The sequence below is a fragment of the Phyllostomus discolor genome, chromosome 4, assembly GCF_004126475.2.
Source record: "Phyllostomus discolor isolate MPI-MPIP mPhyDis1 chromosome 4, mPhyDis1.pri.v3, whole genome shotgun sequence".
Classification (NCBI taxonomy): Eukaryota; Metazoa; Chordata; class Mammalia; order Chiroptera; family Phyllostomidae; genus Phyllostomus; species Phyllostomus discolor.
Window position 1 is genome coordinate 16,979,011 of NC_040906.2, and position 14,890 is coordinate 16,993,900.

Here is a 14,890-nt window from a genome sequence, read left to right on the forward strand (position 1 = left end):
AGCCTGGTCCGGACTGAAACTTTATTCAGTATTCAGTAAGTGGTGCGGACCACTGACAATTTCTGGTAGGAAAATGGCCCAATTTCACCTTCAGGAAGACAGCGGGTGGGGAGGAGAGTGGAGACATTGGCCTCTGAAGCAGAGGGACCTGCACTGTAGCTGTTCAGCCACTGAAGCCTGAGGCCGTGGGAATACAGAAAAGGGGGATTTGTGGTGGGGGGGGAGGGGGAGTTAAGTGACGGATACGAATTCAGAAGGTGAGATTGAAGGGGAGTGAGCAGCAGATGCCCAAGTTCGGAACAAAAGAGAGAAGACGTCGGGCTGGTGGAGGCTGGTGGGGGAGTCAGACTGTGTTGAGTGGCCCCAGTAGCAGCCTGTCCACGTGGAGACCCCCAGCGGGAAGGTGGCAAGTGAGACCTGGAGCTGAGGCTTGGGGTCAGGGCAAACGGCGGAGACTGGGGGGTGACAACAGAGCGTGAAGCACGAGGGGAAGTTATCCACGGAGATGGAGATGAGGAAAAGACGCTAGAGAAAGCCTTGGGAGAGGATGGTATGAACGGAAGAAGGGGAGCCTGCAGAGCGGGGAGGGGTGTGAGGGAGAACAGCTGGAGGATGCACTTTGGGGGGGAGGGGGGGCAGATCCTGAATCTTACACCTGCTGCTGACACCCCTGGGTGAGATACCGGACCTTGCCTCCACTGCGTGGGGAGTCTAGTACCGCCTGGCAGGGTGGGGGAGTCGTCCAGGCCTGCTGCACTGAGTGCGTCCGAAATAGATGCTCATTCCTTGTTCTGTTTCCCGCAGAAGCCTGGAGAGGCATGTTAAGAAGAAGTGGCCATCAGGATGTAGTGCTTTAGAAAAGGTGAGGGCCCTCAGAAGGGACTATGAGACATCCCATTTGGTCACCAGTGACACGAGGAAGGTGGGGAAAGCACCTTAGGACTTCACGTGGGTAGTGGATGTGAAGAGGGCTGATTGTCAGGGGCTGGTGAGTACGGGGTGAGGAGGAAGTGAGAACAGCAAGTGGAAGCTCCCCCTCTGAGCCGTGGGGCAGTGAAGAGAGAGGTGGAGAATGGCGTGGAGCTGGAGGAAGCAGAAGGCATCACTCAAGGGCGTCATGGCTGCTTGCGTCAGTGAAACCCGCTGTCCGCTTCAGAAGAGAGAGCTAGTTCCTTGGAAAACCCTTTTTCTGTTGGATTTGGCATGTGAGGCTCCAACCCTTTGGTGTTTGCTCAGAGGTGCTGGCTGATTGCCTGTGGGAGGAGGAAGGCTCCTATCATGTGAGCCAGCGAAAGTGTGGTTGTCATGTGAGCTCCATGCAGGACTGGGCTGGGCTTCTCAGTTCAGCTTTCTTGGAACTCTGTCATCTTGCAAGCATGGAAGAGGAGGGCTGAGAGCCTCCAGGGCCTCCTCCAAGGAAAGGAAAATAATGTAGCTGGTTTCTTTTTGAAGAGAGAGGCGGGGCTCCCCGGTGGGGGTGAGGAGAGGTGAGGGAGGAGCAGAGGAAGTGCCTTAGCTAAGGTAGGAAACCCAGGGTGTGCTCAGCTCTGCTGCCTGCAGCATAGTTGCAGAAAAGCATGGGGAGTTCCACAGCTGTCTGTTGCAGACAAGCACAGCCGGGACCAAAATACTGATCTCTTCTCCTGGGTCCTCAGAGTCTCAAAACGTTGCAGCTTCCGCCATTCCTCACCACCCATCATCCCTGTGTGTTGAAGGGAGTGGTTTTGCTTGTGTCTCACTGTTCAAGGAGGAAGCGTCTGCCAGCTAGACAGCAGGGAGTGTGGGGGAGTGTGGCAAAGTGGGTGGGATTGGGCTCCTTTCACCTGCTTTGACAAGGGAAGAACTGGAGTCCCCCAGAGAAGGCTTGGACACAGTGTCCCAGAGAGCCAACCCTTGAGGACGTTTTGGGTTCAGCAGTATTCTTGGCCTGGGAGTCCTTTGCCTGTAGAAAAGTTTTCTTTTCTCTCACGATTTCAAATAGTGATTCCTTACTTCCTCCTCAGGCACAGCTACTGTGGCTTCAGGTTGGCTTTTTCTGTAGTCAGCTGCCTTTGCGTCCTCTTCCCCTTCGTCTGCTTCCTTTCCTCCCTTGCCACCTGGCGCGCCCGCCCTCCCTTCCTGTTTGAGGAGGCGTGTGGGCAGTGGCTCGGTCCAGTGACTCCTCAACCACGCTGGCTGGGTGTGAAGTCCCAGCTTCTCGCTTGTGGGTGTGTGCACTTGGGCAAGTTGCTTCACTTCTCTGAGCCTCAGTTTTCTTGTTCTGAAGATGTTATAATACCCATCTTGTAGAGTAACACGTCGTATTATGAGAATTAACTAAGGACATGTAAAGGGCTTAGAGTAGAACCTAGGAAGTAGTAATACTCTGAAAATCTTATATCCACTTATCATCCATCTACCTGTTTGTCTGCACCTGTCTATCTATCTGTCTACTCTCTCTTTTTTAAAGATTTTATTTGTTTATTTTTAGAGGGAAGGGAGGGAGATAGAGAGAGAAATATCAATGTGCGGTTGCTGGGGGTTATGGCCTGCAACCCAGGCATGTACCCTGGCTGGGAATTGAACCTGCGACACTTTGGTTCACAGCCCACGCTCAATCCACTGAGCTACGCCAGCCAGGGCTTACTCTCTTTTTTATAAATGTCTTTAAATCCTCTTTGGATTTTGTCAGGTGATACAAGAAAAATATATTGTGTTGAAAGAGCCTCTATAGAAGTTATATTTCTAGCAATTATAAATTATATAAATTATCAGAGTTCCAGTGATGGAGGGCTCATTATCTTTCAAAGATTTCATTCCAAATAGGGAGTTCCTTCTAACGCTGATCTTCTTCCTCACGACTTCCCCTAAAACGAACCAGCCTTTCACATGAACTGCTGTGTAGGCCGGTCCCGGCATCTGGTGCTTGGACCATGTTGCTTTTTTTTCAAGCAAGAGTAGGTGGGATGTATTTTTATTTATTTCTAATCATTTTGACCTGTAGATTTTATTTCATAGGTCTTAATTTGTTGTATGTTTCCAATCTTGATTCTCTCATTCCATATATTGGCTCTCTGCTACTTTTGTGACTTTGGAGTTCCTTAGGTAGAAACGATGAAGCTGAGCCCTCTGGTGCCTTCCTAGATACGTTTTTCCAGACTGACAGCAGCCGCTGTGGGTATTCTTCAGTAGCTGCAAAACGACACTACTCTGCATTATCCATCTCACATTTTTCTGTGAAAAGCAAAGGCGGGCGAATCCGTTACAGGCTTGTTAAAATCCAGGTCCCCCTCCATATGCTGCATGTCTTTCTCTTACTTATCAGATGTTTTCCACTGCATACCCAATGTAAGAAAATTGGAGAAGCATTCAAGATGATTTTTCTGTCTTGTAGAAAATCTCTCTTCATTTTTAAGTAGAGAGTAGCATAAGATGATGTAAATTGCTAAAAAAAGTAGAAGGAAAGAGATAACAGTTACAATGTTCAGAGAGTTCATTTTACCAAGACGTTGTCACTTCTAAGTAAAAGTATTTGGCTACGATTTCCTTCATAGTTCCTGGATTTAGGTGATAATTTTTGTAATGCAGTGTTGTCGTAGACACAGGTGAATGGTGTCTTCTTTTAGTGTTGGCGTGGAGTTGAAGTGGAAATTTCTAAAGTGATGTTTATAGCACATGACACATGTGGGTACTTCCTACTTTCTGATGGTGTTGTTAGAAAGGATGACTAAGAAGCAAAAAGTCTTAAGGCATTTTCTAGTTTTAATATTATAATTTTGGGGGCACCATTTTCTATAAAGCAGATATGTATGTTTATAATTATTCTGTTTCTGCCTGTACCAGATGGCCAACAAGTCAAGTCAAGGGTGTGGAGCCGCATCTTCTGATACAGACTGCTAAAATATATTATTAAGTGAAAAGTACAGGATATAGTATACTACCACTCATGGGGAGAAAATGGAAGGTTACAGGAGAAGTTGGTGACGTTTAGTAGTTGCAGAGAGTCCATGTGCCTGGGGGAAAGAGCCTTTAGTATTTTTGAATTGTGAATTACATAAGCATATCACCTAACTTAAATAAGCAGACAATAAATGTGTAAGAAAAAAGAAGCTGGGTTGGGAAATAATAAGTCGTCATTCTTTTCTTTTTTATTGTAAAGGGTGTATTGCTTTGGACTTGATTTGAATTTATTAGCAGTCAAGCATGGGGAAAGTTATATAACTTTACATAAAATTTCGGAAAGACCTTCTTGACTGGGTTTTTTATGCAGATCAGATATATGAAGGACCATTTCTTAAGGTTCGGTTTGTGGTTATGAGATCTTGGGTATGGAATGAAGAAGAGGAAGTAGATTTTAACCTATCTAAGAATGTCTTTCTTTGAAGATGGCTTTTCACCATCCAAGAAAGACATAAGACAAGGAAGGTCATCATCCTAATGGTTGGGTTTCAGGGGGTGAATAGATTTTGGCTCATAGTGACTGAGTCAAAGTTAACTTTGAACTGGTCATTAGACCCAGCCAGGTGGATTCACCATATTTTTGCGAGTAAGGGAGTTGAGTAGTTAAGCCAATGATAGACCTTTTCCCCCTGGATCTTTAGAAGAAATTAGACAATTAGATATAAGTCATCTCCTCTCCCCTGTTATAACAACAGGCTTGTGAGAATCAGAAGCTCTGCTCTGATGGACAGAATTCAGGGAGGGGGGCACCATCGAGCAATTTCCGGATACAGAAAAGGACTACTGCTATGCCTGTGGCATTGCCTAAGACCCTCCTGGGACAGACAGACAGGGACCCAGGCAGAGCCATTAACACCGTATTCTCTGCAAACCATATCCATCCCCAGCTAAATAGTTGTAGATACTGTCTAACCCTAGCGACCAGAGGTAAGAAAATATGAGACTAATATTTTCTGCAGTATTTATAGTTTCTTTTTGATTTATGCACTTAATCAGTGGACTTTATAACATGAATCATTCAGGTGCGAGGATGAGCAAAAGAACTCTAGTTCTCTAAAACTAAGTGGAATTGGCTTAGATAACACAGCCCCTAGAAGTAGGATTGGCGTCAGAAGAGGTTTGATCCAGTATGTCCTTTGGCTCTGTTCTATGTGATTCTTTCATATTTGTCCTCCTCCGAGTGTTGGCTTCTTTCTCAGGCTGGCTCTTGTCAGGGCACTGAACGTGATGGGAATAGTTCTAGATTTTGTACCTCATACACAAAGAGAGAACGCAATTCCTGGTTGGACCCAGAAACCCCATGGATTCTGTTGCATCTCCTTGGCTTGAGTTACGGGTCCGTACTTGAGCCAATGGGATTAGACTGATTGGCTTAGGTTACTGGGTTTCAAACCTGGAACCCCTTCAAAAGATTTTGATTTCATTGGTTTGGGAGGTGGATCCCATGCACTGGTATTTTAAAATGCTCCCTGGACGATTCTAATATACAACCAAAGTGGAGTTTGTTGGCCTAAGCCGATCAATGTACACTAAGGGCTAAGAATGTAACTGTTCTCCAAAGGAAAATCTAGGTGAACTTGACACCCAGATTGATAGAAGAGGAATGTAGGTGTTGGGGGAAGCAAATATCAAATGCTTGCCGGTGGCAGACACACTAGTTGCAGACACGCTAGCTGCCCCAGTGTCCGGATCCCTCCCTTCTTCCATGCTACCAGAACCCAGCTTTGGTTTGGGGCAGCTGCAGGGGACAGATCATGAATACCACCAATAATCTGTTTCCCTACTTCCCCCTTGGGGAGAGGGGTGGAGTAGAGAAAAGGCAGAGCTAAATTACTCTTTTTATATAGCAAAAAGAACAAAGATAGTTTAAAATAATACTGGAGGAATTGGTAGTATAAGCTACCAGAAAAGGAGGAAGAAGAGGAGGGGAAGGGGAGGGGGAGGCGGAATAAGAAAAATTCAAATATGGCTGCCTCTGAGAAATAAGACAAGAAAGAAGAAAATAGGAAAGCAACCTTTTAGTTTTCATTTTATACTCATCTGTTCACTTTGAATTTTTATTTCTGTGATTATGTTATTTTTGTAATTAAAAGTAGATTCCTTTTGAAGTTGTTCCTAAGAGCTTAAGATGGTTATGTGATCTGTAGTTACATTTCTTAAATTGTATAAATCACCTTTTTAACAAGAAGTAAATAGTACTTTTTCTCTGTGCCCTTTGCCCTCCACCTCACAATAATGTAGTATAGACAAGCATAAAATGATCCCAGGAGCTTAAATCGGAACTCAAGGTCAAGACCAGCTCACGGGATCTAAAGCTGGAGGACAGCTAGCTATATGGATGGTTGCAGGAGACTGGAGTTTTGCTCTGCCTTTCATGTTGTTGCCTCAACCTTCTTATCTAGTTGCCCTAATCTGATTTGGCCACCAACTGGCGAGGAGAGAAACCTCCAAAATTCAGCTATGAGCATCTTTAGTGATTCATTTTCAATCACATGTTTTTCACTCTGTCCTGGTTCCCAGTTATCTTGTGAAACTAATTCTGCCCTTTTTCTTTCCCCTTTGATCATTTACTCATTGTTAAAGTTGTGGGCCACAGCGTCACATGGGCCACATGTATTATTTCAGAAATTAGGAGAAAAACAAAAGTTTGTTTTAGAAAAGGAGGCTTTCACTCTCGATGTCTAATAGATTTGAGTTTCACCTCACTGGTGAAGAAGATTTAACTGGTCTTTAACGGTTATTTTCAAATTATTTGTCTAAAACAAATTTTTACAATTTAAAAATTGTAGAAGAATATCACTTGTTTTTCTCTAGTAGTAGGGAAGGTGAGTTAGTTTCTTACATTGGAGGCAGATTTCATAAATCACCATGTTTTATTTGTCACTTTAGGTTCTGTTCTTTGGGGTTAAGCGTTAAAAAGGAACTAAAATTCCCCTCTTAACAGTTATTTTACCAAAACCCAATTCTTAGGTGTAAAATACTCCCCAAACTTCTACTGGTACTAGAACTTTAAATTTTGCACCAAACTTCCAGATAATTTTGTATGATTATACATGTCTATTCTGTCAAAAGAAGACAGTAATCATGTGGATATAAGAAATGCATAGCTAGCCCTGGGTGGTGTAGCTCAGTGGATTGAGCCTGGGCTGCGAACCAAAGTGTCACAGGTTCGATTCCCAGTCAGGGCACATGCCTGGGTTGCAGGCCACGGCCTCCAGCAACCGCACATTGATGTTTCTCCCTCTCTTTCTCCCTCCCTTCCCTCTCTAAAAATAAATAAATAAAATCTTTAGGAAAAAAAAAGATAAATGCATAGCTTCCTTCCACTGATCTGAACAAGCCCATCTGCTGGGCCGGCCAGTCGATGCATCCTGTGTGGGTCCATCCTTAGTCACTGGAGATGTCACACTGCTGCTTCTCCATCAAACACTGTGTCAGGGTCACAGATGCTGAATCTAAAACATTCAGTGTTGGTATCTAGGAGTAGCGAAATAACTGCTAGATGACCAGCAGGAAGAGAAAGATTAAAAAGGATACGTCTGAAGCCTGGACCACCCAAGGATGACTATGTCTCTGAAAAACAGAGATTTGGCTACACTTAGTTGAGGGAACAGGTCTAAGAACGTAAAGAAGCCTAAGAAGCTGAATGGAAAAACTAGCAGAGACCTCTAACTGTAAGTTAATGAAGCCACCTAGTGGTTGGTCACAGAATTTAAGGTTGTGTGAATGCATCTCAGGACATACAGTGGGGCTCTCATCACTGGGACTAAGAGTCCGACAGCTTTTGTCTGGCAAAGAGGAGGGTCAGCGTTGTTGAGAATAAGCACAGTGTTGCTCTGTGAAATATTTTATTTACTCACATTCCTCCTTTTGTCAAAAAGGACTTAGTGCAACTTAGTGCAACTTAGTGCAACTTCCATGAAAATGCAGTGGGATAACGCACACTAGAAGATCAGGGAGAGAACGAACATGAATAAGGACCTAAACAAAGATTGTGATGAATTCTAAAGCACCTCTAAGTTTTTCGTGAAGTGGCTCTACGTTTGTATGAAAGTGTGGGAACGGATCACTTACAAAACTCACGATGTCCAGAAAGACGAAGTAACTTTCAGGAAAGGGAACATTGTACTGGATGCCGAGAGCAGAGCCGTGTATCTCTGGGGGACGCACGAGACACGGCGCATTGCACTGTGTAACGTCCTCAGGCCTCATAACACAAAGGACCCGAGTCTGGCGGGATTGTGTCCTGATTGTGTCCACAGTACTTGGAGGACAATGCCCATTTTCTGGGCTGGCATGAACTCATTTGATCCTCTCAATACACGTATGTGGTGAGGTGGTGTTACTAATCCTGTATTGCAGGGGAGGCCCCGAGACAAGTGAGGTTATGAGCTTGCCCAGAGTCAGCTGTTAATTAGTAAATATTGGAGCTGGGACCTAAACCCGGGCAGTCTGGCTCTCGCACCCACACTCTTTTCCATGAAGCTACAAGCTGAATGGCCGATTTAGTACGATAAGGCCCATCCAGTGAAAGCGACGGTGCTTGAGGTTTTCCCCTGGTGACTCACACAGTCTCCGGGGAATGGTACAGGTGCGCCTTAACATGATGATGATGCATATAAGGTCCGGGTCGCGTATTTCTGAGATGACTCCGTTAACTTCACATTCTTCTTCGGCCACAGACTTTATCCCTGACCCCAGCCACCACATTCAAGAGCACCTGCGTGTGTGTGCAAACCTTTGTTCGAAACAAAAAACAAAAACAAAGCAGAAAGAGTACTCACTCCACTTCTGAACTTCTGGGACATAGCTGAAATCCCTGGCCTCACTGTGGCATACCCTCAGATACAGATCTAACATGCAGTCATAACAAAACACACTGTATTTTGCTAGCTTCCTTTTTCTAAGTGGTATCTTTAAATGTTTTGAATGGCAGCTAAATTGATTTCCCCTTAACCAGTCATGCAAGTTGATTAGCAGTGAGCAAGGCAAACCTTAAAAGGGGCTTGGTAGGAAAATAATAGCATCATTGAAACATTTTTAGGGAGAGCAGTCAAAATATCATACACCTTGAGTCTTAAATTGAACATTTTAGAATGATGCTCTTTTAAGCTGTGCTTTATGATAGTTGTGGTTTTGCTATGAGAAAAAGGTATATTTTACAAAATGACTGTTCCGTCTAGATAGAGCTCCATGAAAACCAATTTCTATGACATTTAAAAGACATGCTTTAGCTCAGTAAAGAGTCTAATGCTCCTGAAAGATTCAAGTTCTATTTCGGGGTCAACATGATGGCCTATGACCCAAAAGGCAAGTTTTCAGAATGATAACCTTATGGTAGTTCTGCTCAGTGCCTGAAAGAGTTCTTGTGTTGTGAGAATATGAATGAGAGAAAACCACGCTGAGACATGATGAAGGAAACATTGGTTAGGGAGCAAGAAACTTGGGGTTCCTAGGTCTACTTATATGTTCTTTGTATGTCATTTTTCTCATGAACTCTGGAGTCAGACCTGGATTCAAATATACATTCTGATACTTATGAGTTGGATGATGTGGGATGAGCCAGTTAACTTCTTTGGCTCTCAGTTTCTCCATCTGGAAAATGGCTTTAATAATACATGGATTTTATTGGTGCTCTCTGTGTGCAGGTATTGTGCTTTTATAGACCTGTAATCTTCAAAACAGTCTTAAATGGGATGTTCACATTTGTTACGCCTACTTTACAGGTGAGATTATTGAAGTTGCCAGACTAGGTGCTTTGAAGAGTTTAATTAGGATAATTCCTGTAATGGGTCACACCTCCTGCTACATAGCAGAGTCTCCAGAAGTGGTGGCCTGTGTTTTCCTCTTGACTCTTGTCTCCTCCATCTCCTTCTTTTCTTCCAGATCCACCTTGAAGGGTAATGAAGAGAAGCACGTGTTTAAAGAGCAGAAGTATGGGATTTGCATAGATGTTTAGGCCAAGGAGTAAAAATAAAACTGAATTTTCGTTCTCCTACAGGAATGGCAGAAACTCAACTACGACATCTACACCCTGCGACAGATGCGACGGAAAGTGCGAAACAAATGGAAACGCATTTTAGAAGATTTAGGTGAGTCCGAGAGTGACGATGAGATGGTAGAGATAAGCAGTTGGGATCACTCCCCTTCACGTTCTTTGCCGTGGTTTTTGTAAAAGGAGTGTCAGTGACGGACTGCTCAGGCCTACTGGGTATGAAGCATTTCCCCAAGCCTGCCCTCCTGCCTCCTCCAGTGCAAACATCTGACCTTTCTGTTTTCACCGGCTGGTGTCTTGAGGTCACGTCTGGCCATGTGTTACTCCATCTGTCCGCAGTGTTGAGTAGCCCAGGGCAGTGGGATCATGTGGGCACTGCCACCTAATTTTGGGGGGCATAGTACATTGATTGAATTAGCTGGGAGTAATGGACCCATGAATAATAGCTTTATGAGATGAGGCAGGTTGGGAGAGAGATTTTTTTGTAAGCAGCATTTTTTTGGGTAAGAGCACAACAAAATTCATGTGAACTTTCAGAAAAATGACAAGGCAGAAAAGCTTCAAAGGTGGGGGAAATCCCTGAGGCCTTAGAGTAGATGTTGAGTATTGACTTTTTTTAATTCTGCTAGGGTTGTGATATGATACACACGGCCTTCATATTATAAAATAAGCTCCTCTTAATGCTTAAACAATGAATGTATGACTTTGAAGTCTTCAGCCCTTCTCCTTTGAAAGAGAGCAGGACACCTTGGCATTATAACTTTTAGAAAGTGGGGCACCCGGTTGCCAGCCCCTGTTGCTTTACTTGGGACACAGTGGGATGGGGTGGACTTCTGCCTCCTTCACTCACCCAGCATTGGTGGGCTTTAATAGTCATTTTTAATAAAATCTAACTTACTCCTGGCAGGTTTGAGTCTATGACTCTTTTATCCCTTTGGGTAAGTACTTTTAACCAGCCACCCATGTTGCCCTGGCGAAGGGAACCTGGGCTTGGAGAAGGAGGGACTTGGAAGGGACTGCTCTTTGGCTTCCAAGGCTCGGAGGCAGGTGGGAATTCTGGGGGCAGCGGAGGAGGTGGAGAATAGAGAGCAGGAGGAGGATTTGCAACCAAAAGAGAGCAAAGCAGGTGGTGGATGAGTCTCTGGGGCTTAACTCCGAGGGAAAAGTTAGCAAAGAAAGTTAAACAAGAAGAAACATCAAGCCCTGGCTGGCGTAGCTCAGTGGATTGAGTGCGGGCTGCGAACCAAAGTGTCGCAGGTTCGATTCCTAGTCAGGGCACATGCCTGGGCTGCAGGCCACGGCCCCCAGCAACCACACATTGATGTTTCTCTCTCTCTCTTTCTCCCTCCCTTCCCTCTCTAAAAATAAATAAGTAAAATCTTAAATAAATAAATAAATAAATAAAAAGAATAGTCATGACTTCAGTTTAAAAAAAGAAGAAACATCAAACGAATTTTAAAGAAAGACAGTGCCAGCCAGCCCCCCTGAGCTGGGAAGCAGCGCACGGAGCGAGGGATGCCTGTGGCTTCCGTTTTCTGGTGTTGGTTCAGAGTCCACGTGTGGGTCCCTTCGTCTCCTGCCAGGGCCCTGCTGCGGGGCAGTCACTTCCCGCGACCCCTTTCCATGACGGGTACACTTCTTCTACCTCAGGTTTTCAAAAGGAAGCAGACTCTTTGTTGTCGGTGACGAAACTCAGCACCATCAGTGATTCTGAGAACACCAGGAAAGCGCGAGAGATGTTGTTGAAGCTGGCCGAAGAGACCACGATTTTTCCAGCAGGGTGGCAGCTCTCGGAGAGGTATCTCTTTGTTGTGGTAAGTGGATGCACTCTTTTCATCTGCCCTGGTTTTGCTTTCATTTTCTGCTTTCCTGTGATTCTGGATCCTCCTTCTGGCACCACTGGCACCACCACCACAGGAGGGAGCAGGTGGTGCTGGCGTCCTGCGCCCCGGTGTCCAGTGGCCGGCACCACCAGAGCCACCAGGGCAGGGGTGGGGGTGGGGCCTTGCAAAGCCATGTTTCTGTCTGGAGCAGCAGAGCTCTGTTCGAGCTCTCACTGGACCCCAGGCCGAGGGTGGCAAGCCGGTTTTAGAAGGGGGTTTTTGACACATAAATTGGTTTGGTGTAATGAAACGATCCCCCTTGCATGGATAAGGTGGAAGGATTTATTTTGATAAGATCTGATTAGAAGTGAAAATAAGCAGCGGCTTCGATAAAGTTGACATCCATTTTCTCTGTCATAGAAGTGGAGAGGCAGTCCGTCCATGGCTGGTCTAGCACCCCATAGTGTCTGTGACCCAGGTCCCTCCTTCTGTGGCTCCACCATGGTCTGTGCTGGCTGCTCCTGCCACGTGGCTGCCATTCCAGCCACCAGAAAGCAGGAAGGGACAAAGAAGGGCACACTTCCTCACTTTAGAGATGTGTCTCAGAAGTTACCCATAAAAAAAACAAAAATAAAAATTCAGATTTCTGGATGGCACTCAGACCTATTGAGGCTTGGATTATGGCTCAAGAATCTGTGTTTTTCAACCAGTTCTGCTGCATAGTCAGCTTTTGAGGTCAGAGATGTGAGAAGTATTTTTTATATAATCTAAGATTGAAAAAGATTTTAAGCCCTGGCTGGTCTGGCTCAGGGGATTGAACATGGGCTGCAAACCAAAGGGTCGCCAGTTCGATTCCCAGTCAGGACACATGCCTGGGTTGCTGGCCAGGTCCCTGGTGAGAGAGTACATGAGAAGCAACCACACATTAATGTCTCTCTCCATCTCTTTCACCTTCCCTTCCCCTCTCTCTAAAAATAAATAAAATCCTTAAAAAAAGAAAGAAAAACAAAAAGAATTTGAGAGGATTCTAAGAATGGTGGAATGTTTCGTGGATAATGAAAGGATTAAGGTGTGCCTCTAAATTTGTTGAGAAAAAATTAATAAATGTTTCCTCATTATTATGTCTAGGGTGGGTTTTGTTGTTAGATTGGTTTTCCCATCAACAGGGCTCGGTTTCCATCTTGACGACATTTTCGTATTTAATTTCTGGCAGGACCGTCTCATTGCTCTCGACGCTGCAGAAGAGTTCTTTAAAACCGCCTGCCGAACTTACCCCAGGAAGCCTGGGGGGCCGTGCCTGGCGGATGACCAGAAAGAACTGCACCGCCTTCCAAGTCCCTAGAGGAGAGGCTGGGAGGCAGAGCTGGAATTCTTCCACTGGGACTCCAACGGCCAACCAGACCCGGACTGATGAGAGTAGATAAGAGAGGGCAAGTAGAGGGCTAAGTGAAAAACAATTCTGAATCCTACCAAAATCCGAGGATTTGGATATCTGGTCTTCACGAGGACCTTATTCTGTGAGATGTTCAGGCTGCATGACAGCACCCTGGTGGTGCAATTCTTGCATCAAAGAGTTGGTCGATGGGATATTTCATCACGCATGGTTGGATTCCAAGAACCCATTGGCCTCATTCTGGTTTGGGTTGTGTGATAAGCCTTAATCGTTAATCCTATTGGGAGAATGGGATAGTCTGGTTAGTAAAATGGCAAGATTAGTGGAGAGAGCTCTCACTGAGCTCAATATGGATTACCAGTTTTAGAATAATCGTTATACATATAGGCTAATATGTACCAAAATAGTACCGGGCACTATGTGACCATTCTTTAATTTGGAAAAAAAACCTATAGAACCTGGGAGAGTGTCAGAGGCATCGTTTTAAGTATCAGTTGTAGTAATTTAGAAATACAGATGTACCAGGTAATAGCAGTGTCTAAGAGGGCTTCCCAGACACAAGTTCCAGACAGAATGATCCCAAGCAGAACATCCTACAGCTGCATGTAAAAAACTCTGCCCCCAGTTATGGTACACACCTCTGAAATCCCCAGCACGGTTGGTGTCTGGTTACCTCCTCTTTGCACACTCTCCACTTCCAATCCAAAAGCTCTTGATATTTTATCCAGGATAAAATCTATAAACAGAAACATTTGGCCTCTCCTTCCTGCAAAAGTTACTTGCCCTTTAAGCAAGGAGCTTGCCAAGAAATCAGGGTTCATTTTATGGAACAGACTTTCAGAACTTGAAAGGTTCATGAGTAGATTGCTGAGAACAATGGCAATACTGTCACTTTTGCAGATTTTGCTCTTCTGACTGTAGGCTAAAATGTAACTGTTTGTAGTCTGACCCAGGGAGCCATGACTTGAAAATGCCCATACCCTGAATACTTTCTCTGGTAGTGTATGCAATGTTTAAATTATTTGTTAGAGGAGACACATGTTCTCTCTTATTAATGAATTGCAGACTAATTTAACCGATTCCGTTAGAAAATTTTCCCCTAGTTTCACAATAAGCTAAAAGCCTTATTATTTTTTTAAATATTTAGTGCCTAATCCCTTTCATGTGGTTTAAAATTAGCCTGAAGATATTTTCCCTCCCTTCGCTGGGCTCTTGCAAGGTAAACATACAAACAGCTAAACGGACAAAATCAAAAACAAACAATAAAATAAATTTAAAAAAAAAGAAAAAGCATTGTTTTTTTCTCCTCGGAGTTTGTGTTTTGTCTTTGTGTTTGTGTTCAGTGTCAAAATAGATGAGGTTGTTTGCATCTGCGGAGATGGAAGTGTAACCGTAGTCTTTATTTTGGGTAATGAATGACTAAGGATAGTATCGTCGCTATGGTTATACAAACCCATGGGATTATCCAGGAAACTTTCCTTGAAAGGAAGTCAAAGGTTTCTGTGTCCACCCTTCGTGTGGATATGTGTTATATTTCCAAGAAACAAGAAGGACCAGATATTCTCTCCATGCACCCTTTAAATTAAAGGGCGAAGGAGCCGAGAGACCGCTGGGTTTAAGGACCTGCCCTCGTTCGAAAGCCAGTGGAGGGGCGGCTCTGTGCGCAGGTTCCGCGGCCACTGCAGAACACGGGAGAGGCTCGAGGGTGACTGAAGTGGCCACTGTGGAAGTCACCAGGTG

The 14,890-nt window shown here is 44.6% G+C and overlaps 1 protein-coding gene across 2 annotated transcripts in view; it reads left to right on the forward strand.

The window, feature by feature from the left end:
• The window catches only part of MREG (melanoregulin), a 55,776-nt gene extending 41,178 nt beyond the window's left edge, over positions 1 to 14,598 (forward strand). Inside the window, exons 3-5 of one of the 2 annotated variants that reach the window (XM_036022880.1) lie at positions 9,941 to 10,031; positions 11,585 to 11,748; positions 12,971 to 14,542. In XM_036022880.1, coding sequence (XP_035878773.1) covers positions 9,941 to 10,031; positions 11,585 to 11,748; positions 12,971 to 13,099 — 384 coding nt within the window. In that variant the 3' untranslated portion in view covers positions 13,100 to 14,542. Of the gene's footprint in view, positions 1 to 9,940; positions 10,032 to 11,584; positions 11,749 to 12,970 lie in introns of both variants that reach the window. The other variant, XM_028510791.2, reaches the window with a different exon arrangement.
• The last annotated feature ends 292 nt before the right edge of the window (positions 14,599 to 14,890 follow it).